We start from the raw sequence: 26871 nt of genomic DNA, 5'->3' as shown, positions 1-26871 counted from the left end.
ATCGATCTCGTTTATCTACACACTATAGCTGTCAGACGAACTCTCGTACAGTATAGAAAGCCTCTATCCATAAACCTCACCGCTGTCATGTAAGTTAAAAGTTCTTGCGTTAAACACCAATCAGTCAAACATCCAAAAATTAATCAAATAAAACAATTAACGCGTCATTAAACTGTTAAAGTAAATACTGATTATAAATTCTGTCGCTAATACCAACACTGGTGGGATAATCACTACTAATCCATCATCATTCTGGTGATTAATTTATTGATTTGATAGGTGTTTCAAGCCGTAACGAGGATGTTTCACTTGTATGACGGGGACAAAAAGTATGCTCACTAAAAATTGACAATGCCCCAAAAAAAGCCACGACAATCCGCAGGTTGGAGGAAAATCTTCCCACCTATGCAATCGGAGATGACTTAGATTAAGCTTGCAATGGTGAGAGGCTAGCCGCTCAGAACACCAGAAGATGTACGAATGCCACCAATTAATTAAGTCTAGAATGGCCGTTTCAATAGACATTCGAACTTCAGATTCTCATATAAATATCATTTCATCCAGAACAAATACCACAGTTTTATATTTTATGTATAGCTGCCAAAATGTTTGAATTTTTAAACGTAAATGTTTAAAATGTTATCTACAATTCCTCATATTCCGTTTTCGAAAGTCCAATATTCCAGGATATGGTTCACCTCAGAACCTAGAACCCCTATATGAATTTTACCCTGATAAACACTCTGGTGCCAGCATCCACTGACGGATGGCATGAAATTCCTTCTGTTAACTGTGTGAGTACATGTATATTTAAAATGAGTTACAGAAAACCCCAGCAACATCAGGAACATTCCCACGCTAGCCACATGTTAATCTGGAAAGGATCTCACGTGCCATATACAATAGTTTAATTTACTAGGAAAAGTATTTCTTGTCATAAACAACCAAAAGTGTAAATGTACAAACGCTCAGTATTATGAGATGAGTTTACATAAACAACTTTCGACTTGTAAGTAAGATATATAAACAGACCGTCCATGTGGACTGGTTGTGTAGATATCTGGTGTCAGTCTGCCTTATAAATACACTCTGTTGATTTCACCTAGCCAAACTAAAACTTCCTACCGTTCTGTAGATACAGCCAATATACTGTAGCTTTACAAGTGTGTTGAAGATGATTATCATTGTCTTCTTGTTGTGCACCTTTCTGATTGGTCAGGTGAGTGAAAGTGATTTATAGTTGCACTGATCGACGATTGACACATACAATTCCCTCCACCATAATCTACAGCAGCTGCGAACAGTTTCTTTTCAAATCGATTTTCCGAATAAGAACTAAAATAGTTGAAATAGGTGCAAATTAGTGACTTGGAATCTGGGTGTAGGTTTTATTTCCTTGTTCATTAAAACTCGGGGAGGCAGAAATGTACTTCATCTACTATTTATATATCAGGGTCTATCAGCGGACGGGAGAAGTAAAGATGTCACTCAAGAAGAGAGTAGAGTGGAAAGATCAGCTTCAGGCAAGAGACTTTAACATTATCATATTTCTGAACTATTGCCATTCTGATGTCGATGATAAAACTTAACACTTAACCACTAAATTTGCAAAGAATAAATGATCGGATAGCGTTTCTCTTCATTGCGCCATAAAAGTTTTCTTTATGCTGCCCAACAGCTCTGTTTCCGTTGAACAATGCGCCCATTCAAATTATTCACCTGTTCACGACATGTTCTCCAAATACACTAAACTACAGTTTGCATTAATCTTTGTCTGGCAATACTGGTTACTCATATACAACTAAACTTATTCCTAAACACATTGCTGTTAACCTCTACACTGGATAAGGACCAAATCAGCCTACGGTATGATTAGTTTTTAGATTTTCTTATAGCTTTGCCGTTAATTTGTAAAATTTTAAAAATGGACAACATACGAGTTTTTCACCTTGGCTTATAGGTGCTCCCGCTGATTGTTGTGGACTTCCGGGTCGGGATGGTCGGGATGGTCGGGACGGAAGAGATGGAATCCAGGGGCCTTATGGGCCGCCCGGACCCGCGGGAGAGAAAGGGCCTCCAGTAAGTAATTACGAAGCTAATCGCCCATCCCTATAATATTTATTGAACATATCAATTACTATGATAAAACAACAGTACTTTGGCTTCCTGCCAAGATATCTGACATCGGCTGTGTGTATTAACAACGTGAATTATGTGATACTTGCAGTTGTCATTATGATGTGTACTGGTTTCCGCCTGACGGCAGTCCTTCAATTGATTTTGTTCCACACAAATGGAGACATCTAAATATTACCACGAAGGGCAAATGAGAAATACTAGCACTTAGGTAAATATAAATCCCAAATCATAGACGAGACTTGTATCAGTGAAAATTGCCTCTTCGTTTCTAGCATGTTAAAAAAATGCATTTATGTCTACCCTCTGAATAATACGCGATAGATATGTCTGCACGTGCCAAATATATCTGCACGTGCTGAACATGTCTGCAGTACATGAAACTATTGTCAAGAAGATGTGCACTCATCATACCGCACTCTGGTCTTTCTGTAGCTCTTGTGGAGTTGGGGGTTTACTGGCACACGTATGTACTCTCTAAAATTTGGAGATCAAGACAGCAGGGTTTGTGAGGGTGGAGGGGACTCAGTACGTCATAATTTGTGAAGCAGGGCTTAACTGAATTCTGGTGAAGAGTGAGCCTAACATATTCCATTCCCATATTCTTCTTCCAAAAGTAAGAAATACTCTTAAAAGATCAATTCAGAAGCCTTGTCTTCTCATAAGTCGTAGCGGAAGGTACGGGATATAACTCGGCTATTCAAACATTGCGATTTCACTGCAGCGTAAACAAATCTAATACTTAAAATACATAGAATCTTTGCGTCGAAACAGTCATTTGTATACTGGCCGACAACGAAATTAAACGTGGCAGGTGAATATTGACAACGCAAATTTCCAAAACGATGGTTCAGACCAACCACCAAAGAATTAAGAAAGTATAAAAAAAAAAATGAAATTAGGAAGGAGGCATGCAAAGAGCTTTTGGTGATGTTGGTAAGACCCAAGGAATGTTCTGGGTGAATAAGTGAAATCAGTATTCAAATCGTAAACCATGCCATAGTTTATTTCTTTTAGCCAATCGCAACGGTCTGTACATTCAGTCTTATTCGTTTTCCAAAACTGCCTCCGTTGGTGACACCTAACACCACAAATCTCTACAAATTGATATGGTGTTCGTCTAAACTATTGCAAATAAAATGCATTAAAATACAATTTCTAATTCATACTGTTGCAACTCCCTAGAGTCTGGTTTCAACACCAGGAACTCTATTTTTCAATTTTTTAACATTCAACTCTAATACCATACTCCTGTGAGATCATTCACTACAACAGCTGAAATATAATGCATTTATAAAGGACAAATTATACTAAAACGTGCAAACAATGTCAAATATGCCAGTGTCAGATACAGGGTTTAGATGAAATTCCATATCTCTTTAAGTAACTAGTGTCGCCCTTTGTCAACACATATTCAATTCCTTCCATTATCCCGCATGTCACTGGATTTTGAATAATTATGACGGCACCCAATCGCGACAATGCGTTCTTGCTCTCAAAATCAAGCTTATCCAGTTAGTGTCCTGAATTAGTAAAAAGTATTCTAGCTTCATTTTCTGTGCAAGAATATCAATTTCCAACATCCATGTGTACAGCTTAGGCAGCAACATGTCATTGACTAAAATCCACTTTAGTATCGAGCATGGTTGATTTTACAAAAAGCTAAATATAGGCCGAGGGCTAAAAGAAATGGACTCTGGAGCATAAATTTTTAATAATATTTGAAAATATGTGTCCCATGTACGCATTAATTGCGCAATTGTACCTGTCCAGCGTGGCCATAGAATTCATGACCATAAATATACAGACCATAGCCCCTGGTGAGAGACGAACAAGACACAATTACAAAACAGAGTGTAACATATTCTGAACATTCTATGCATATTTACTTACAAGAGAATTAAATTTTATACTCATTTTAAGAGCTAAAAACTTACAGTGAAGGCGCTTTTACGGCATCTTGTTATCCATAACATAAACATAAAAGAAATGTGTATCTCATGCAAGCATTCAAATCACGACAATTTACATGTACGTGTAATTGTTTGTCCCTCCCAGGGGCCCCAGAGTTTGATAAATCTGGACAATCAATTGGACAAGATTTTCCAGACTCTCGTAGAGCGATTGGCTGGTGCCAACATCGGCCGTTCGGGTGTAAACACCGGAGACGGTACCGTGAGAACAGAGAAGGACACAAACTCCATAAGTCATGGTAAGAAAGCAATATAAGTAAAAATATGAGAAAACGGGAAGACATGAATATAGTGTTCATATCATTATTTTAAAACAGGATTTTGACATTTATAGTAAAGGGGCAATGAATGACCAACTCTTTTAGCAGCAATTGAAATGATTCAGCTGGCTTTTCTTTTGTAATATAAGAACATATACATTTTATTACTACTGAGCAATTTGACGTGGTCGTGTCCAATTTGGTTTTTCTGTATCTTTTATTTAGTAGCTATATACTGATCTTGAAGGTTAAGCCAGGTTATGAAAGTAAATAAAATTTAAATATGCTTGCTGTAAAATAGGGGTTTGTAAACCAAATGACCAAGTATATGATATCAATACTCGACCTGTTGTAACTAGCGAATAAGTAAAAATCCTGCATAATTTTTTCCTGACTTTGTGTTTAACGTCGTTTATACCCTTATATTATATATCACGACTGAGATGTACTGGTAGCAGATCTGGACAGTGTCGACATATGTATGCTGTCTCACTGTAACATTATGCTAAAGACATCAGAAGTGACGCTTCACTTTGCCAAAACATAGCCACACCGTGCTTAAAAGTACCTGTTGATTTTAGTATTAGCTAGTCATTCCAGTGTGTTTTACCGATTTTCAGGAGGAGTGGTCTACACCCGCTGGGGAAGAAATATCTGTCCGGATCATTCGCAAAGATTATATTCAGGTAAAAAATAAGCATATTGCAGCTAAGTTGCACAAAAATTTTCAAGAGTTACGATTAGCAAGAGCCTTTAGATATTTTCTGAGATTAGAACTGAACTAACAGCTTAAGTGACCTAAGGATTGACGGACTAGCATCTTTCTCATTCGGCATTCACTCTTGCTTATGGTCGTCCCTGTACTGACGTCAGCATAGACCCTAAATAACACCCTAATGTGGTGTGCTCTCCTGTTGACGTCATCATATAAGAGCTGGCCCCGAGATTGCAAAGCGATCATAGACTGAAGTTAAAATTTCAAATCTCTTTTAGATTGTTATTTCTTCTCCTGTTGACTTCACCACACACAAGTGTGGTCGTTCTCTCTTTAACGTATAACAAGTACACAGACAAATGCGTTTGCTGAGATGAAAAAGACGAATAAACGTACACATAAACTAACAAGGTGTAGTAACCAACGGTTGTGCACATAAGCCACTGAAGTACAATAGACTGATGGTAGTGAACATCCCCTGCTGTCCTGTAATAAACTCATAAGCTCATATGTATTTATATATGTAGGTAGGTAGGTAGGCATGTAGGTGTGTAGATATGTAGGTATATATGTATGTCTGTATCCAGGTATGTTGGTACTTACGTATAAATGTAGGTAAGTACATATGTATGTTTGTACGTATGTAGGTATGTGGGTATGTACGTATGTAGGTATAAGGGTATGTATATATGTACGTAAGGAGGTACAACGTATGTCATTACGTTTGTATGTATTTAGATATGTACATATCTATGTACATATGTATTTATGTAGGTATTTATGTATTTACGTATGTACGTATATATGTAGCTAGATATACGGGTATCCACGCATGTATGTAGGTAGGTAGGTATGTAGGTGTGTAGATATATACGCATGAATGTATGCTCGTATGTACGTATGTATGTGTATAGGTATATACTTATGCCCGTATATTTGTACGTATATATGTAGGTGTATAGATATGTGTGTATGTCTGTAGGCAGGTATGTACGTATGTATGTTTGTAGGTATGTACGTATGTATTTATCTACGTATGCGTGTTCGTATGTTTTTTTTTTTTTTTTTTTTTTTGATTGGTGTTTTACGCCGTACTCAAGAATATTTCACTTATACGACGGCGGCCAGCATTATGGTGGGTGGAAACCGGGGAGAGCCCGGAGGAAACCCACGACCATCCGCAGGTTGTTGACAGACCTTCTCACGTACGGCCAGAGAGGAAGCCAGCATGAGCTGGACTTGAACTCACAGCGACCGCATTGGTGAGAGACTCCTGGGTCATTACGCTGCGCTAGCGCTTTAACCGACTGAGCCACGGAGGCCCCTGTTCGTATGTACGTATGTATGTATGCGTGTACATTTGTATGTATGTATATATGTATGTATGTATATATGTATGTATATAGGTATATACTTATGTACGTATATTTGTACGTAGGTATGTAGGTGAATTGGTATGAATGTATGTATGTACGTAGGTATATACGTATGTAGGTACGTACGCATGTATGCATGTACGTATGTATCTACGTTTATAGGTATGTAGGCTTGTGTATTGTTTAACGTCGAACTTAACAATTTTTAAATTTTACCACAACGAGGAGTCGATATGTCCTGAAGTGTACCAGAACACTAGTACTATACAATAACGGCTTTTTTGTGAACTAGTGCAGTAGTGGTACTACTGAGCTGCTTGTAGTACCTACACATCAAATGATGAGGTGTTAAGCGTCCATGTGTGTGAAACCACTGGATATTCTTATGAACATAGGTTTCTGCACATCGTTTACGGCCTCAAAGCTACAGGAAGTAGCTGTATCTTTTCTATTAATTTCAAATGTGCTTTATCTTTAGGTATAATGGCTGGCTCTTACTACAAGCATACAGGAACCGGAGCTAACCAGTTGTGTCTCCCACTGGATCCCCAGTTCAACAAAACCTACCCTGCACATCAATCCAAATCGTATCTGTATGGAACTGAGTTTCAGATAAGATTTGGGAATGATGTCTTCCGCACAACAAACTCGGGGGGAGTCCTTCCTCATGACAGAGAGGCCCAGTGTGCTGTGTGCTATACTCCGGGAAGGTTGAGTCACCTGATGATCCCAGCCCGACTCGAGTGTCCATCGGGATGGACCGTGGAGTACCTCGGGTTTCTTATGTCCCAACACCACACGTACCACAAGTCTGAGTACGTGTGCGTGGACCAGGATCCAGATACTCATCCCGCCACCGCTGCTAACCTAGACGGAAATCTCCTGTACGTGGTGGAGGCGGCGTGTGGCTCACTACCTTGTCCACCATATGTGGACGGTTATGAGATTACCTGTGTCGTTTGCACAAAATAATCTTTTCAGTTGATTTGGTAATGTAATAGCTGATATTATCTCTCAAATATTCAATGTTTTGCATTTACACGGGTGCAATTATATGTATTACATTAAGATGGTGTAGCGGAGATGCATGTGTACAATAACATACCAGATGAAAAAATCGAAGAATACTTCAACATATTTACCTTCATCAACACAAATAAACGTTTATACACCTTGTTGTCTCATTATAAGTTAACCGACTTTTCTTATGCTCTTGACGGTCTACAGTTCATATGTACATGCCTCTGCTGACTGTACAAAGTTATCTGATGTTTGGGGCTATTGTGAATAGGAGGGTAGCAATAATCTACTCAACTTCCCTACCCACGGATCTGCTTATCTTCTTACTTGGTCACGTGTCAATCACCAACACTCTAGAGAATCTTTTTCTGGTCGACTGATACGACTGGTGATTTCACAACATTCAAAAACTCGTTAAGCAATACTAATCGCATCCAAATGTTCGAATCCAGCTTTCTTCTTCCGGTTAGTGGACATTTACTTGGTCAGGAATGGTGACAGACAGCATAAACACAGCAGGTTGACGTTAGAGGACATACATGAAACAAAGGGGATTACTTATGTCATATGACGTTGTGTGTGCCACTGCATTAGGCACAATCATATTGGAAGAACTGCCAATTATCATTCCTCCCTTGTGTTTGCTCCATATTTCAACATTGCAACGAGGCAGTGAAGCCATTATAGATCTTTCTATCGTCTACTTCTATTAGCTTGTCGCCTATATTCAACAATATTTAAATAAAATCAGTCATACTCGATGTCAAAATTGCCGCTGGTCAGTGACACGTAACAGCAATATTTTGGAAGTTCATATTCTTGCAAGGAAAATAAAATTCGAGCACTTTTTCTAATCCATAATGTTTAAGCCCATTAGTTCAGTTTCGAAGGCAAGTACCCATTTCCCGCGGTGACATCAGAATTATTTAAAACCAATGGCATGTTGGGTACTGGGCGGAGATCAACATGTTTGATGGAGGGCGACATCAGGTAACTAAATTACTCTCACTTAACTGTAAACCCTGTTAGTGACACTGTTATATTTGAAGATGTTTACACGCTTTAGTATAACATACATGCATTTTTTTTTATTTGAGTGGTGTTTTACGCCGTGCTCAAGAATATTTCACTTATACGACGGCGGCCAGCATTATGGTGGGTGGAAACCGGGCACAGCCCGGGGGAAACCCACGACCATCCGCAAACCTTAACAAGTACGGCCGGAGAGGAAGCCAGCATGAGCTGGACTTGAACTCCCAGCAACCGCATTGGTAAGAGACTACTGGGTCATTACGCTGCACTAGCGTGCTAACCAACTTAGTATAATATAACTTACTAAATCAATTTTATTTTATCTCTTGTAGTATATGATCTCACGGCAGTATAGATTTAGTGGTGGATTTTAGGAAATTAAAGCGATGTAGTCAATTTGCAGAGACACTAGTGTAAGTTGTCCCACTGCATGGAGTTTGTTCAAACCGTGTGAAGCACTACATCTATGTGAGGTGGCATGAAGTTAATGGGTAAGTGTTGTTGGATGTCTTATACGGTAATTGTGGGAAGTGTCATGTAGGGTGTTATACTTCAACTGTATGGAAGAGTGTCCTTTATGATATTGAATTTGTGTTTAGCGAGTTGTAATATTCCAACCATGCGCAGTGTCAAGGGCAGTGTTGTATTGTGCTCTTTTAGGTTGTCATATGGGTTGTTTGGTGGTTTATTGGTTTGAGCGTCCGCCACGAAATCGGAAGATCTGGGGTCAAACCCAGGTAAGGTCATGCTTAAAACTTTAAAAAAGATACTTGTTGCTGCCTCACCTGGCACTGAATTGGTTTCTGAAAACAATTTTCTATATGTTCTGTATGTTCTGTACTGGGGAATACGGAGACAGTTACATGCAGTTCATACCGTGAACTTAACTTACCGTGAATTTACATTAACTCTCTCAATTATGGAGCCTCCGTGGGCGAGGGGTTAGAACACTAACGTGGCGCAATGACCCAGGAGCTTCCCACCAATGCCGTCGCTGTGAGTTCTCCGACTGTACATGGGAAGGTCTGCCAGCAACCTGTGGATGTCGTGGGTTCCCCACGGGGTTCTACCCATTGTCTTCCCACAATAATGCTGGCCGCCATGGTTTAAGTGTATTCTTATATTATTGAGTACGGCGTAAAACACCAATCAAAACAAAAAGAAAAAAATAGATAAATAAGTATTGCAACTTTTACATTAAGTATGTGTTTTTATGGAAACTAAAAATGGTTATACATCCCAAAAGTGCCGTGTTAAGCGAAAGTAGATATATATATACCTACAAATAATATTGCACCATACATCTTTCACGTTGTGACGAAAAAATTGTAACCAATGGCTGTTGTGTTTGGTAAAACTTAAGAAACTCTGAACGGTGACTATTGATGGTAAAGATTGGAGTTCAAAGTTTCACTTACATATGCTATGTACAGGGTTTTCTGGGAATATTGCCATTCATAAATGAAGTCCCTTTTGTTATACGATCAACGTGAGCGGAATATACAGATTCAGGAAATATGTGTCATCGGAGGATTCACTGGTCTCCATTATGTCCAGTAAATAATGATTTAATTCCTTTACTGCATCGATTGTATAGGAATTATGTACCGTCAGAAGGCAGTTTATAAAGCTTTAGGTTAATGGAAACTGTATGGTTTTGTAAAGCTGATTGATTTTCAACGTATATAGTCTGCATATAGTCTTATTCATTTATGAATCAATATATTTCTGCTAACAGGCCAGAGCAGTTAGTTATTAATCAGAAATTCGAATAATTCTATAAATCATGCTACTACGTTGAACCATTCACACCTGATGCTAACCTGTGAAAATTGACAGCGGTACGTGTGACTATTTGCCAGTTAGCACATAGGCCCATATTATATCGTATAAATACCAACATGTATAATTTCTAAAAACCACAATTATCTCATTGTATTGTTTGTATCTAATTATGCTTAAGCCACTGTGCTGGTAGTTAAGAATTTACACGAACGGTTAAAGGGAACCCCAGATGTGGTGGTTTGCCAGGAGGCGAGACAGTCGCCGCTGCTGTCACTGATCATTCGTGTCAAGTGTACAAATTCCAGCGTGTATACGAAATTTTTTGTGATACAACCCTTTCTTAAACTTAAAGTGCACAGCTTTCACTCAGAGCCGAAAATCCACGTGCCAAAGTCCTATGAACTTTTCTTTGTGGGTTGCATGTGCCCATGTCTACGCCAAGAGCGTAAATGTTAGGCACTTTATGACATTAGTTTAACTGAAATCATTCCTTCAGTTTACAACTATTTTTAAAATTTTCTGAATACTCAACGCCCCCCCCAACCCTTTACCGGCTCTGTCCGGTTTCCTCCCACCATAATGCTAGTCGCCGTCGTATAAGTGAAATAATCTTGAGTACATCGTAAAACACAAATCAAATAAATTAATAAATGAATAAATAAAATATACAAAGGACCTGGTGGGTAAAGCGGATAATCAGCACCAGATAGATACGATAAGAAAGTGCAAATTTCAAAATCCCAGCACATTTCTGTCAGTTTCCAAATCAGAAGTATAAAATTTGGTAGGTTTGCAAATAAAAGTTATATGACCATATGGTTTCTTAGTAATAACGGGCCAAAAATGCTCTCTCGATCAAAAGCGCAAATTTTTCGTTCAATCGAGTCGCAGTATCTTTATACCAATTATATCAGAGCTATAATAGTTTTTTTTTTATGTTGGGACAGTGTGCGATTAAATTAACACATGTACATGTTATCACTGGCTTTGATCTGGCTTAAAAATTATCTCCTCTGTTTTCACAGCCGTCTCCGATTATAAAATGTAGTGTAGCTGATTTAAAAAATAAAACACAAAAAAACAGTCTTATGATGTTTAGAGATGAAGTGTACAGGCTTTGCTTTCTGTTTATCACCAGTTAATCTCTATCGACTCCGAGGTAAAAAGTTTTATATTTTGGTAGCGTATGAGACCAATATTTACCTCAAGTATTTGGAGACAAGAGCACAGAAATATGGATTTACTCCCAATACTCAAATCATTAATTCAGTTCTGTTTATTTCAGTAAATCAGCAAGAACAGCATAAGAAAAGATCCGAAGATTAGTTTTTTTCAGTTCGAACACTAAACAGTGAAATGCATTTTTTCACATGTATACTGTCAAATCATCAAATACTAGAATTCCATCAGAATCAGCAACACCATTTATGGGAGAGAGTTTCAGGGGGAATAACTCTGAGTGGCTTGTTAACACAGCTATAGACTGTGAAGAGTATTCAGCAATTTAAAATATTACGACAAATATATGTGCTGGAATTTCTACCTAACCATTATCCTTATGTGTATTTTAGTGCAAGAGAAGTAGCTCTCTATCCCACAGAGTCACAGTCCCTTCAGTAAAACACAAAATCCTTCCTGCATAACATACTGAAGATTACTGATCTCCCGCCAGATCGAGGCAAATCTCCCGCCAGACCGAGCAAATCTCCCGCAGGGACGAATACACATGCTCCGTCCGCTGTCAATCAAGATCGGCTCCACTTGGGAGGATCGGCAATCCCTGGTAAATCTCTGTGCTGATCCCCCTGTGGGTTGCTCACGTCATTTCCCTATGTCAACAAAAATAAAAGTCCTGTAATTTCTATCAAATAATGCTATATTAAATTTTACTTTGAAGAACACAGATACTATAAAATCTGCTTTTTCTAACTATACCAATATAACACATGAGCCGTTTTCGTAATTATCAAAATCCTAGATTCCAAAGCCTCCAATCCGAAATGCAGAACATCATGGCAGACTTTACAGACCCCGACGAAGTGACGTGAATTATTTCGATCGGAAATAAATATCTAAATAGTTTCTAATTGAGGCAAGATCATAGAAACTCAGCAATATACACCTGTTCCATGAACTATTAGTGCTAAGCCTACATTGAGTACATTTTACACCAAAATTTTCTGACAATCAATCACTGAAATTTGACTGTTGTTGTTGTTGATGTTGTAATCAACCGTCAACAACACATACCTTTATTAAAAATAACCCCATGAATATTTCATTTTCGTTAACAATAAAATGTTAGATATGCATAAGACATGTAGGACGACTGAGAAATCAAAGTCAGAAAAAAAAATCTCTAGGTCAAATGTTCGATAGTGGTGATTGCTTGCCTCAACGCGATCAGCCGATACGAGAGTTCCTCTGAATACTCACACAGTAATGTGCCATTGTATAAGAAATTAACAGCAGAGGTGCGGGTAAACCAAAGATGACAGTTATTTATTAATATTTTGCGCCATATTGGTGTTGTCGTTGTTGTTTTTATACAGGTCATGTATTTCATGTGAAATTCGCAGTACAGTCAAGTAATCACAATTACACTTTCAGTGTAACATCAGACAATCAAATTACTTTCAGGTAACATCAGTCAATATAATATGACTAAGAGATTTTCCATGAGTTTTCTAAGTGCGCGCTCGTCACAGGTTAGCTCATGCTGCCATGGCAATATTTACACATACAGTAGCCTCGTGGCGGTGTTATAGTCCTTGGGTTCCTTTTCTGCTTAGACGTAAACCGAGATGGACGTATGTGCATGCTGCATGATATGGCTAATTTCCGAAATCCCACCCTACTCGCCTTTTTGGGGTTTTACGTACTCAGTTATGTTTCTTGTGTCCCATGTTGTCTGTTTTTCGCCCTCACCCTTGCGGTTTATAATTGTTTTTATATGTATTCATTTCAAATAATGAATTCATAAGACACTTTAGTTTAGATTTAATGTCTTACTCTTAATAAATTTGTCATTTTTTTTAAATGACCTTAAAATGCAAATCTGTCCATTTCCTGGTCTGTCTGTTACTAGCCACCCGTAGGCCTCTGACCATTTGTGGTGTATCTGTTACTAGCCACCCGTAGGCCTCTGCCCATTTTGTGGTGTATCTTTTACTAGACACCCGTAGGCCTCTGGCCATTTTGTGGTGTATCTGTTACTAACCACCCGTAGCCCTCTGCCCATTTTGTGGTGTATCTGTTATTAGCCACCCGTAGGCCTCTCCCCATTTTGTGGTGTTTCTGTTACTAGCCATCCCTAGCCCTCTGAACAATTCAATACCTTGCATGAAATTTTCGGTATGAAGATCAGCCAGAAAAATATCTTTACTGAAACTTTCATGAGTGTATTTCACTGTCAAAGTTTCGTTTTGGTTAACGTTAATCTCCATATGTAAAAAAAGAATAAACTTTATAAAGTGTTTAGCTTTGTCATATTTTGGCCAGCTTAAAATCCATATTTCTGCTATTGTCTATCAGGTATACTTCATAGTACAGTGAACTGGAGAACAGCTTACAGAGTTCGAATCTTTGTGGGATTTCTTGTCTTTGGCAACAATCTTTTTGCGGGAAAGAGAGATATAGGCTGCCTTACATTAAATAAATGTTATCTTTGAATTAGAATGGATAATTGTTAAGCTATTTTATTACGTAACGTGTGGCAATTATAACAAATTCATACTTCAATCCTGTTTGAGATCACACGTGGCCCTCGAGCTGTTATTAACATTAACATGTTATGCCTGGCGGAAGTATAAGGCTGAACATATGTTCTATATGTATTTAACTGATTGGTGCATAACTGCCTCCTCAAGAATTTTTCATAAAGTTACGTGTGTGGTGCAGTGATTCACCCCACTCTACGGTCTCCAATACATAAAAAAAGATATGTCAGTGTGATTGGAACAGGCCACCATTTTTCGATCTTATGACCTATACATTGCGTCGGTGCATGTCTGGAGTTTTGATAGTCGCATGCTAACAGGAAAAGAGAAGTAAAACAGACATGAAAAAAGAAGTAGCCTTACGAGTGTTTCAACAGCTGACGCAGCTATAGTCAGTTTCGTTTCTAGAGGTGCACAGTTTCTTGAACTGGGGCCGATTCCCCGCCTTACCATACCAGGTCCTTTAACATCTAAGGACTTCCAAAATGTCCACCTCACGTAACAGAAAAGCTGCTATGCACTCTGTTGTAATTATTATTAATCAGAGGCAATGTCCTTGATGTTTTATACCATGTATTATCCCTTAAAATATCTGATGTCTAAACAAACCCCTAAACAAACCCAAATTCACTTTACTGTTTTAAAATGTAAAAGGTCTGGTAACAATTTGGCTAACATAGAAGAAATAATGCCGATAAAGCACCGAACAAACCCAACGTTAACGTGGAAGTTTACTGTCCATAGACCTAAAAAGTACAGTAACATTGCGATTCCACGCCAGTATTAGGTCGCTAGCATTGAAAGGAGAGGCTTTAACATGAATGCAATTTGATATTCATTTTACTGCCATCATACTTACATTTCTCCGTAATCTTTCGCATTCCATTTTCTGTAAGAAAGTCTGTTAATACAGCAAATGTCACCTCTTAACCAGAGGCATCTGTATGATTTATACCCAAATATACACTCAAATATCCAGTCCCGCATAAAGTGAAATTTCTATTGTGAAATGTGTGACAGTACAGTCAGTTACAGCAAATACGTGCCAGCACCATCAAGAACATTCCCAAGCTATCCACAAGGATGACTAACACTCATTACGCTTATACAGTCATAGCTCAGATGCTGCTGTTTTACTGCAGTGTTCAAGATGATTATCATTGTCTTGTTTTCGTGTTCCAGTGAGTAAAGTGAAGCAATGGTAGCACCCAAAAACTGAATTTAATAATAGACTATTGGTCTAACAGATAACTTGTTGAGATGGAAAGAAACAATGGTAGATTCTATATACTGATGAGTTGTAGTAGACCATTGGTCTTACACATAACTTGCTCAGATGGAGATCTCAACAAGTTATCTGTTAGACCAATAGTCTATTATTAAATTCAGTTTTTGGATGCTACCATTGCTTCACTCCATCTCAACAGGTTATGTGTAAAACCAATGGTCTGTTAGATCTCATCAGTTTATGGATACTAGTATTGTGTATTCCATCTCGGCATATTTATTTATTTACGCCGTTCTCAAGAATATTTCACTTATACGACGGCGGCCAGCATTATGGTGAGAGGAAACCGGGCAGAGCCCGGGGGAAACCCACGACCATCCGCAGTTTGCTGACACACCTTCCCACATACGGCCGGAGATGGAATGAAACAATGGTAGTATCCATAAACTGATGAGATATGAAAGATCAAAAATGCATGTAGCACACTTTAACTGCTCGGATGTAATAGATCAATGATAATACACATAAACTGCTGAATTGTAATACACCAACGGTTGTACACACAAACTGCCGAGTTGTAATACACCAACGGTTGTACACATAAACTGCCGAGTTGTAATACACCAACGGCTGTACACATAAACTGAGGTGTAACAAACTGTTGGTAGTGCACATGCACGATCGTGCTGCAATAGACCAATGTGGGTGTATATAAATTGTTCAAATGTAACAGAAAGCTGGCTGTACACATTACCCGCTGTCTCGTGAACTAAGCCAGTATTAATCACAAAGTGCATGTAGTAGCCTACACAATCAGTGCTGACATGTCACGCGCCCCTGGCAGTGCACACATCCTACCACCAAATCGGCTTTGACACGGCTGGATATTCTTGTTTGCGTGGGTTTATAAATGTATATCTGTTGGGGATATTTTATAGATCTCAAAGCTGTGAGAAGTAACGATATGTTTTAATAATTCCTCAGCCCAGAGTTGGCCTTGTATTGCTGTTGCATCCTGCGTCCATCTGTCCGTCCGTCTCTCCACTTTCCTGTAAACGCTCTCTCCCTGCAAAGCTTGAAGTCAAGTTTACCATTCTTGTGTCATAGATGTACAAATATATGGAAAATATGACCTTGACATATTTTCCGCTAAAGTTAAATTATATGTTGCGCATGAAAACATGATATCTTTTGAAGGCATGAGGCAAAGTCAATATATCGTATTGAATATACTCCTCATACACGGGAGAAAACTCCATCTTGGCCACCTTGGCCAGTGCTTTTAAGGTCGTCAGTGTTTTTATGTTATATTGAGGTAACCATGTTATGTCTTCTACAGTTAAAGCCATGGTTGTTATATTAGTGTCACGGATGCATCTAACGTTGGAAAAGAACCCTGTTGGTTATTTTTGACCTTGAATTATTTGTTCATGACGACAAGATTGTTAAAGTGAAAAGGCATGTACACAGCCGCTAAAGAAGAATAGCAGTTAGCGCTTGTATATCTCTGAAGGCATGGAACAAAAATAATGAAAAATAATGAAATTTATGTTATCTATGTATATCTTATTTGAGAGTACCCTATTCACTGTTAGTGATCTTTACCTTTTTAATGGTCATTTGGTTTATTTTATGATAAATGTGTGCCGAGTTTATGTCACACCTGCATCTACATGAACCCTGGAGAAGATCACAATGAATTGTTCCTGACCTTAACCTTTACTTTCACGGTGAACGAGTTTGCAGACTTGAAATGGCACGTCTGCAAATGAACACTCGTTTAAATGAATACATTTAAAACCGGGGTTACCAAGTTCATTTCACGATTCGACGTTCATCAACGCACATCCTAACAATCCTAATTGATAAAACCGTTCAAAATCATTTTTGGTCGCGTTTGGTCAGGGATGATCTTCTGAAACATTCCCGTAACAATGTGCAACCCTACAAAACTGTTTGAGTTAACATATGTGTTCAAAATTGTAAGTACCATTTTTGAATTTCATTTTGCGTTTCTTTTTTTGAAGAGTGTATTTATTTATTTTTTTATTTGATTGGTGTTTTACGCCGTACTCAAGAATATTTCACTTATACGACGGCGGCCAGCATTATGGTGGGTGGAAACCGGGCACAGCCCGGGGGAAACCCACGACCATCCGCAAACCTTCCCACGTACGGCCGGAGAGGAAGCCAGCATGAGCTGCACTTGAACTCCCAGCGACCGCATTGGTAAGAGACTGGGTCATTACGCTGCGCTAGCGCGCTAACCAACTGAGTATAATATAACTTACTAAATCAATTTTATTTTATCTCTTGTAGTATATGATCTCACGGCAGTATAGATTTAGTGGTGGATGTTAGGAAATTAAAGCGATGTAGTCAATTTGCAGAGACACTAGTTTGTTCAAACCGCTTGGTGGTGCAGCCATTGTAAAACAAAATACTCTCCAGGCATATATGTAACATACTTTTGAATAATGATGGCGTCACCTGAGGTAACAAGTTCTTGGTGTATAAACTAAGGCTGTGGAGTTTAACATTATAAATGAGAAAAATTATTCTAACTGCATTTTTTTGCAATAGTATGGATGTTCAACATTTTCATTGTGTAGAGCTTGTATTGTTATGTGTCGCTCAATAAAGGCAATTTTAGTAGCAAGTATGACTGAGTTTACAGACAACTGAATATAGCCGACTCACTATAAGAAATAGACCATAACAATGTATCTCTGCAAAACGCTTACTCATTGTTTTTTATAATCCTACCAAAACCAGGTGTAAAAAATGGTAATCATAAATATATCCGCTTCACTCACCCCCGAGATGTAACTTTAAACTATATGTATACATGTAATGATTACCAGGATGCATTTTGCGTTTTACTTACCCGAAGTTGCACTAATGAGACAAACAGAACGCGTTACCTTACTGAGTCATGTTACACTGACACAATCGTTCTCCTCCACTCTTCCTTAACTCTCGGTAGGCCTTATACACACATCCAGGTGTAAGCCCATGTAGAGCACACCTATCATGTTAGAGTATTTTGATATGACCTGATTTTCAGTCAAAATTAGGATCTGTATAATATAAATGTCGTAAGACTAGTCCTGTAGGTTATATTTGAGGAAAAGTTGTTCTACAACCTGGAAGATTCTCATTCAGTGATGATCAGATAAAATTTATATCAAGGAGGATACAGGATCGATCTCGTTTATCTACACACTATAGCTGTTAGACGAACTCTCGTACAGTATAGAAAGCCTCTATCCATAAACCTCACCGCTGTCATATAAGTTAAAAGTTCTTGAGGGAAACACCAATCAGTCAAACATCCAAAAATTAATCAAATAAAACAATTAACGCGTCATTAAACTGTTAAAGTAAATACTGATTATAAATTCTGTCGCTAATAGCAACACTGGTTGGATAATCAATACTAATCCATCATCATTCTGGTGATTAATTTATTGATTTGATAGGTGTTTCAAGCCATAACGAGGATGTTTCACTTGTATGACGGGGACAAAAAGTATACTCAGTAAAAATTGACAATGCCCCGAAAAAAGCCACGACAATCCGCAGGTTGTAGGAAAATCTTCCCACCTATGCAATCGGAGATGACTTAGATTAAGCTTGCAATGGTGAGAGGCTAGCCGCTCAGAACACCAGAAGATGTACGAATGCCACCAGTTAATTAAGTCTAGAATGGCCGTTTCAATAGACATTCGAACTTCAGATTCTCATATAAATATCATTTCGCCTTGAACAAATACCCCAGTTTCCTATTTAATGTAGCTGCCAGGATGTTTACATATTATCTACAAGCTCTTTTTTTCCGTTTTCGGAAGTCCAATATTCCAGGATATGGTTCACCTCAGAACCTAGAACCCCTATATGAATTTCACCCTGATGAACACTCTGGTGCCAGCATCCACTGACGGATGGCATGAAATTCCTTCTGTTAACTGTGTGACTACATGTATATTTAAAGTGAGTTACAGAAAACCCCAGCAACATCAGGAACATTCCCACGCTAGCCACATGTTAATATGGAAAGGATCTCACGTGCCATATAGAATAGTTTAATTTACTAGGAAAAGTATTTCTTGTCATAAACAACCAAAAGTGTAAATATACAAACGCTCAGTATTATGAGATGAGTTTACATAAACAACTTTCGACTTGTAAGTAAGATATATAAACAGACCGTCCATGTGGACTGGTTGTGTAGATATCTGGTGTCAGTCTGCCTTATAAATACACTCTGTTGATTTCACCTAGCCAAACTAAAACTTGCTACCGTTCTGTAGATACAGCCAATATACTGTAGCTTTACAAGTGTGTTGAAGATGATTATCATTGTCTTCTTGTTGTGCACCTTTCTGATTGGTCAGGTAAGTGATTGATATCACCGCGCTGAAATTTGTCCACCAGCCATGCAAATAGCTTACACCAATCCTGATTAACAGTCAGGAGCGAAATCAAGCTTTCATATAAGTGGAAAAAAGTGATTTATAGTTGCATTGATCGACGATTGACACCCACAATTGCCTACAACATAATCTACAGCAGCTGCGAACAGTTTCTTTTCAAATCGATTTTCCGAATAAGAACTAAAATAGTTGAAATAGGTGCAAATCAGTGACTTGGAATCTGGGTGTAGGTTTTATTTCCTTGTTCATTAAAACATCGGGGAGGCAGAAATATACTTCATCTACTATTTATATATCAGGGTCTATCAGCGGACGGGAGAAGTAAAGATGTCACTCAAGAAGAGAGTAGAGTGGAAAGATCAGCTTCAGGCAAGAGACTTTAACATTATCATATTTCTGAACTATTGCCATTCTGATGTCAATGATAAAACTTAACACTTAACCACTAAATTTGCCAAGAATAAATGATCGGATAGCGTTTCTCTTCATTGCGCCATGAAAGTTTTCTTTATGCTGTCAAACAGCTCTCTTTCCGTTGAACAATGCGCCCATTCAAATTATTCACCAGTTCACGACATGTTCTCTAAATACAACAAACTACATTTTGCATTAATCCTTGTCTGGCAATACTGGTTACTCATATACAACTCCACTTACTCTTAAACACGTTGATGTTAACCTCTACACTGGATAAGGACCAACACAGCGTACGGTGTGATTAGTTTTTAGATTTTCTTATAGCTTTGCCGTTAATTTGTAAAATTTCAAAAATGGGCAACATACGAGTTTTTCACCTTGGCTTATAGCTGCTCCCGCTGATTGTTGTGGACTTCCGGGTCGGAATGGTCGGGATGGTCGGGACGGAAGAGACGGAATCCAGGGGCCTTATGGGCCGCCCGGACCCGCGGGAGAGAAAGGGCCTCCAGTAAGTAATTACGAAGCTAATCGCCCATCCCTATAATATTTATTGAACATATCAATTACTATGACGAAACAACAGTACTTTGGCTTCCTGCCAAGATATCTGACATCGGCTGTGTGTATTAACAACGTGAATTATGTGATAATTGCAGTTGTCATTATGATGTGTACTGGTTTCCGTCTGACGGCAGTCCTTTAATTGATTTTGTTCCACACAAATGGAGACATCTAAATATAACCACGAAGGGCAAATGAGAAATACTAGCACTTAGGTATATATAAATCCCAAATCATAGACGAGACTTGTATCAGTGAAAATTGACTCTTCGTTTCTAGCATGTTAAAAAAGTGCATTTATGTCTACAATCTGAATAATACGCGATAAATATGTCTGCACGTGCCAAATATGTCTGCACGTGCTGAACATGTCTGCAGTACATGAAACTATTGTCAAGAAGATGTGCACTCATCATACCGCTCTCTGGCATTTCTGTAGCTCTTGTGGAGTTGGGGGTTTACTGGTACACATATGTACTCTCTAAAATTTGGAGATCAAGACAGCAGGGTTTGTGAGGGTGGATGGGACTCAGTACGTCATAATTTGTGAAGCAGAGCTTAACTGAATTCTGGTGAAGCGTGAGCCTAACATATTCCATTCCCATATTCTTCTTCCAAAAGTAAGAAATACTCTTAAAAGATCAATTCAGAAGCCTTGTCTTCTCATAAGTCGTAGTGGAAGGTACGGGATATAACTCGGCTATTCAAACATTGCGATTTCATTGCAGCGTAAACAAATCTAATACTTAAAATACATAGAATCTTTGCGTCGAAACAGTTACTCGTATACTGGCCGACGACCAAACTGTACGTCGCAGGTGAATATTGACAACTCAAATTTCCAAAACGATGGTTCAGACCAGTCACCAAAGAATTAAGAAAGTATAAAAAAAATATGAAATTAGGAAGGAGGCATGCAAAGAGCTTTCGGTGATGTTGGTAAGACCCAAGGAATGTTCTGGGTGAATAAGTGAAATCAGTATTCAAATCGTAAACCATGCTATAGTTTATTTCTTTTAGCCAATCGCAACGGTCTGTACATTCAGTCTTATTCGTTTTCCAAAACTGCCTCTCGTTGGTGACACCTAACACCACAAATCTCTACAAATTGATATGGTGTTCGTCTAAACTATTGCAAATAAAATGCATTAAAATACAATTTCTAATTCATAATGTTGCAACTCCCTAGAGTCTGGTTTCAACACCAGGAACTCTATTTTTCAATTTTTTAACATTCAACTCTAATACCATACTCCTGTGAGATCATATACTACAACAGCTGAAATAAAATGCATTTATAAGGACAAATTATACTAAAACGTGCAAACAATGTCAAATATGCCAGTGTCAGATACAGGGTTTAGATGAAATTCCATATCTCTTTAAGTAACTAGTATCGCCCTTTGTCAACACATATTCAATTCCTTCCATTATCCAACATGTCACTGGATTTTGAATAATTATGCCGGCACCCGATCGCGACAATGCGTTCTTGCTCTCGAAATCAAGCTTATCCAGTTAATGTCATGAATAAGTAAAAAGTATTCTAGCTTCATTTTCTGTGCAAGAATATCAATTTCCAACATCCATGTGTACAGCTTAGGTAGCAACGTGTCACTGACTAAAATCCACTTTAGTATCCAGCATGGCTGATTTTACAAAAAGCTAAATATAGGCCGAGGGCTAAAAGAAATGGACTCTGGTGCATCAATTTTTAATAATATTTGAAAATATGTGTCCCATGTACGCTTTAATTGCGCAATTGTACCTGTCCAGCGTGGCCATAGAATTCATGACCATAAATATACAGACCTTAGGCCCCTGGGAAGAGACAAACAAGACACAATTACAAAACAGAGTGTAACATATTCTGAACATTCTATGCATATTTACTTACAAGAGAATTAAATTTTATACTCATTTTAAGAACTAAAAACTTACAGTGAAGGCGCTTTTACGGCATCTTGTTATCCATAACATAAACATAAAAGAAATGTGTATCTCATGCAAGCATTCAAATCACGACAATTTACATGTACGTGTAATTGTTTGTCCCTCCCAGGGGCCCCAGAGTTTGATAAATCTGGACAATCAATTGGACAAGATTTTCCAGACTCTCGTAGAGCGATTGGCTGGTGCCAACATCGGCAGTTCTGGTGTAAACACCGGAGACGGTACCGTGAGAACAGAGAAGGACACAAACTCCATAAGTCATGGTAAGAAAGCATAATATGTAAAAATATGAGAAAACGGGAAGACATGAATATAGTGTTCATATCATTATTTTAAAACAGGATTTTGACATTTATAGTAAAGGGGCAATGAATGACCAATTCTTTTAGCAGCAATTGAAATGATTCAGCTGGCTTTTCTTTTGTAATATAAGAACATATACATTTTATCACTACTGAGCAATTTGACGTGGTCGTGTCCAATTTGGTTTTTCTGTATCTTTTATTTAGTAGCTATATACTGATCTTGAAGGTTAAGCCAGTTTATTAAAGTAAATAAAATTTAAATATGCTTGCTGTAAAATAGGGGTTTGTAAACCAAATGACCAAGTATATGATATCAATACGCGACCTGTTGTAACTAGCGAATAAGTAAAAATCCTGCATAATTTTTTCCTGACTTTCTGTTTAACGTCGTTTATACCCTTATATTATATATCACGACTGAGATGTACTGGTAGCAGATCTGGACAGTGTCGACATATGTATGCTGTCTCACTGTATAACATTATGCTAAAGACATCAGAAGTGACGCTTCACTTTGCCAAAACATAGCCACACCGTGCTTAAAAGTACCTGTTGATTTTAGTATTAGCTAGTCATTCCAGTGTGTTTTACCGATTTTCAGGAGGAGTGGTCTACACCCGCTGGGGAAGAAATATCTGTCCGGATCATTCGCAAAGATTATATTCAGGTAAAAAATAAGCATATTGCAGCTAAGTTGCACAAAAATTTTCAAGAGTTACGATTAGCAAGAGCCTTTAGATATTATCTGAGATTAGAACTGAACTAACAGCTTACGTGACCTAAGGATTGACGGACTAGCATCTTTCTCATTCGGCATTCACTCTTGCTGATGGTCGTCCCTGTACTGACGTCAGCATAGACCCTAAATAACACCCTAATGTGGTGTGCTCTCCTGTTGACGTCATCATATAGGTGCTGGCCCCGAGATTGCAAAGCGATCATAGACTGAAGTTAAAATTTCAAATCTCTTTTAGATTGTTATTTCTTCTCCTGTTGACTTCACCACACACAAGTGTGGTCGTTCTCTCTTTAACGTATAACAAGTACACAAACAAATGCGTTTGTCCAAGTGCTTACGTCACCATATAATACGTGCACACAAAACAGTGGCCGTGTCTCCAAACAAACATACGACGACCTTAAGCTTAGGTCCGTCTTTTGTCATCAATTTGTTTTTCAAAACAAATCTTTGCCCTCCTCAGTTTCTATCACGCCGAAGACACCAAACATGACAACCCACCCTTGCCAGTCACATTATATTGAAACAATGCTAACCAGTCATGTCCCCTTGCTCTAACTTCTCAGAACTGAGCGACAAGCGAGAAAGCAACAAGTTGCTGAAATGAAAAAGACGAATAAACGTACACATAAACTAACAAGGTGTAATAACCAACGGTTGTGCACATAAGCCACTGAAGTACAATAGACTGATGGTAGTGAACATCCCCTGCTGTCCTGTAATAAACTCATAAGCTCATATGTATTTATGTATGTAGGTAGGTAGGTAGACATGTAGGTGTGTAGATATGTAGGTATATATGTATGTCTGTATCCAGGTATGTTGGTACTTACGTATAAATGTAGGTAAGTACATATGTATGTTTGTACGTATGTAGGTATGTGGGTATGTACGTATGTAGGTATAAGGGTATGTATATATGTATCTATGTACGTATGGAGGTACAACGTATGTCATTACGTTTGTATGTATTTAGATATGTACATATCTATGTACATATGTATTTATGTAGGTATTTATGTATTTACGTATGTACGTATATATGTAGCTAGGTATACGGGTATCCACGCATGTATGTAGGTAGGTAGGTATGTAGGTGTGTAGATATATACGCATGAATGTATGCTCGTATGTACGTATGTATGTATATAGGTATATACTTATGTACGTATATTTGTACGTATGTATGTAGGTGTATAGATATGTGTGTATGTCTTTAGGCAGGTATGTACGTATGTATGTTTGTAGGTATGTACGTATGTATTTATCTACGTATGCGTGTTCGTATGTACGTATGTGTGTATGCGTGTACATTTGTATGTATGTATATATGTAAGTATGTATGTATGTATGTGTGTATATACCTATGTATGTACGCATGTATGTATGTATGTATGTATGTATGTATGTATGTATGTATGTATGTATGTATGTATGTATGTATGTATGTATGTATGTATGTATGTATGTATGTATGTATGTATGTATGTATGTATGTATGTATGTATGTATGTATGTATATAGGTATATACGTATGTACGTATATTTGTACGTAGGTATGTGGGTGAATTGGTATGAATGTATGTATGTACGTAGGTATATACGTATGTAGGTACGTACGCATGTATGCATGTACGTATGTATCTACGTTTATAGATATGTAGGCTTGTCTATTGTTTAACGTCGAACTTAACAATTTTAAAATTATACCACAACGAGGAGTCGTTATGTCCTGAAGTGTACCAGAACACTAGTACTATACAATAACGGCTTTTTTGTGAACTAGTGCAGCAGTGGTACTACTGAGCTCCTTGTAGTACCTACACATCAAATGATGAGGTGTTAAGCGTCCATGTGTGTGACACCACTGGATATTCTTATGAACATAGGTTTGTGCACATCGTTTACGGGCTCAAAGCTACAGGAAGTAGCTGTATCTTTTGTATTAATTTCAAATGTGCTTTATCTTTAGGTATAATGGCTGGCTCTTACTACAAGCATACAGGAAGCGGAGCTAACCAGTTGTGTCTCCCACTGGATCCCCAGTTCAACAAAACCTACCCTGGATATCAATCCAAATCGTATCTGTATGGAACTGAGTTTCAGATAAATTATGACAATGATGTCTTCTACACAACAAACTCGGGGGGTGTCGTCCCTCATAACAGAGAGGCTCAGTGTGCTGTGTGCTATACTCCGGGAAGGTTGAGTCATCTGATGATCCCAGTCCGACTCGAGTGTCCATTGGGATGGACCGTGGAGTACCTGGGGTTTCTTATGTCCCAATACAACAAGTTCCAAAAGTCTGAGTACGTGTGCGTGGACCAGGATCCAGATACTCATCCCGCCACCGCTGCTAACCTAGACGGAAATCTCCTGTACGTGGTGGAGGCGGCGTGTGGCTCACTACCTTGTCCACCATATGTGGACGGTTATGAGATTACCTGTGTCGTTTGCACAAAATAATCTTTTCAGTTGATTTGGTAATGTAATAGCTGATATTATCTCTGAAGTATTGAATGTTTTGCATTCACACTTCTGCGATTAAATACATTACACTGAGATGTTGTAGCAAAGACGCATGTGTACAATAACATACCAGATGAAAAAATCGAAGAATACTTCAACATATTTACCTTCATCAACACAAATAAACGTTTATACACCTTGTTGTCTCATTATAAGTTAACCGACTTTTCTTATGCTCTTGACGGTCTTCAGTTCATATGTGCATGCCTCTGCTGACAGTACAAAGTTACCTGATGTTTGGGGCTATTGTGAATAGGAGTGTAGCAATAATCTACTCAACTTCCCTACCCACGGATCTGCTTATCTTCTTACTTGGTCACGTGTCAATCACCAACACCCTAGAGAATCTTCCACTGGTCGACTGATACGACTGGTGATTTCACAACATTCAAAATCTCGTTAAGAAACACTGATCACATCCAAATGTTTGAATCCAGCATTCGTCTTCCGGATGTTGGACGTTTCACTAGAACCTGGCCAGGAATGGTGACTGACTGCATAAACACAGCAGGTTGGCGTATAGAGATATACATGAAACAAGGAGGATTACTTATGTCATATGACATTGTGTGTTCAACTGCATTAGGCACAATCAGATTGGAAGAACTGCCAATTATCATTCCTCCCTTGTGTTTGCTCCATATTTCAACATTGCAACGAGGCAGTGAAGCCATTATAGATCTTTCT

General features: G+C 38.3%; 1 protein-coding gene across 1 annotated transcript; it reads left to right on the top strand.

The window, feature by feature from the left end:
- Window positions 1–1481: 1481 nt before the first annotated feature.
- On the top strand, window positions 1482–26317 carry LOC135469887 (uncharacterized). The gene is made up of 8 exons (XM_064748519.1): window positions 1482–1523; window positions 1961–2079; window positions 2572–2602; window positions 4195–4348; window positions 6939–7417; window positions 22721–22874; window positions 23518–23583; window positions 25628–26317. The coding sequence occupies exons 1-8, from the start codon at window positions 1482–1484 to the stop codon at window positions 26119–26121; spliced, it is 1539 nt and encodes a 512-aa protein (XP_064604589.1). The 3' UTR covers window positions 26122–26317.
- Window positions 26318–26871: the final 554 nt, after the last annotated feature.

Source organism: Liolophura sinensis, chromosome 7 (genome assembly GCF_032854445.1).
Source record: "Liolophura sinensis isolate JHLJ2023 chromosome 7, CUHK_Ljap_v2, whole genome shotgun sequence".
Taxonomy (NCBI): Eukaryota; Metazoa; Mollusca; class Polyplacophora; order Chitonida; family Chitonidae; genus Liolophura; species Liolophura sinensis.
This window is presented reverse-complemented; position numbering and strand designations above follow the sequence as displayed.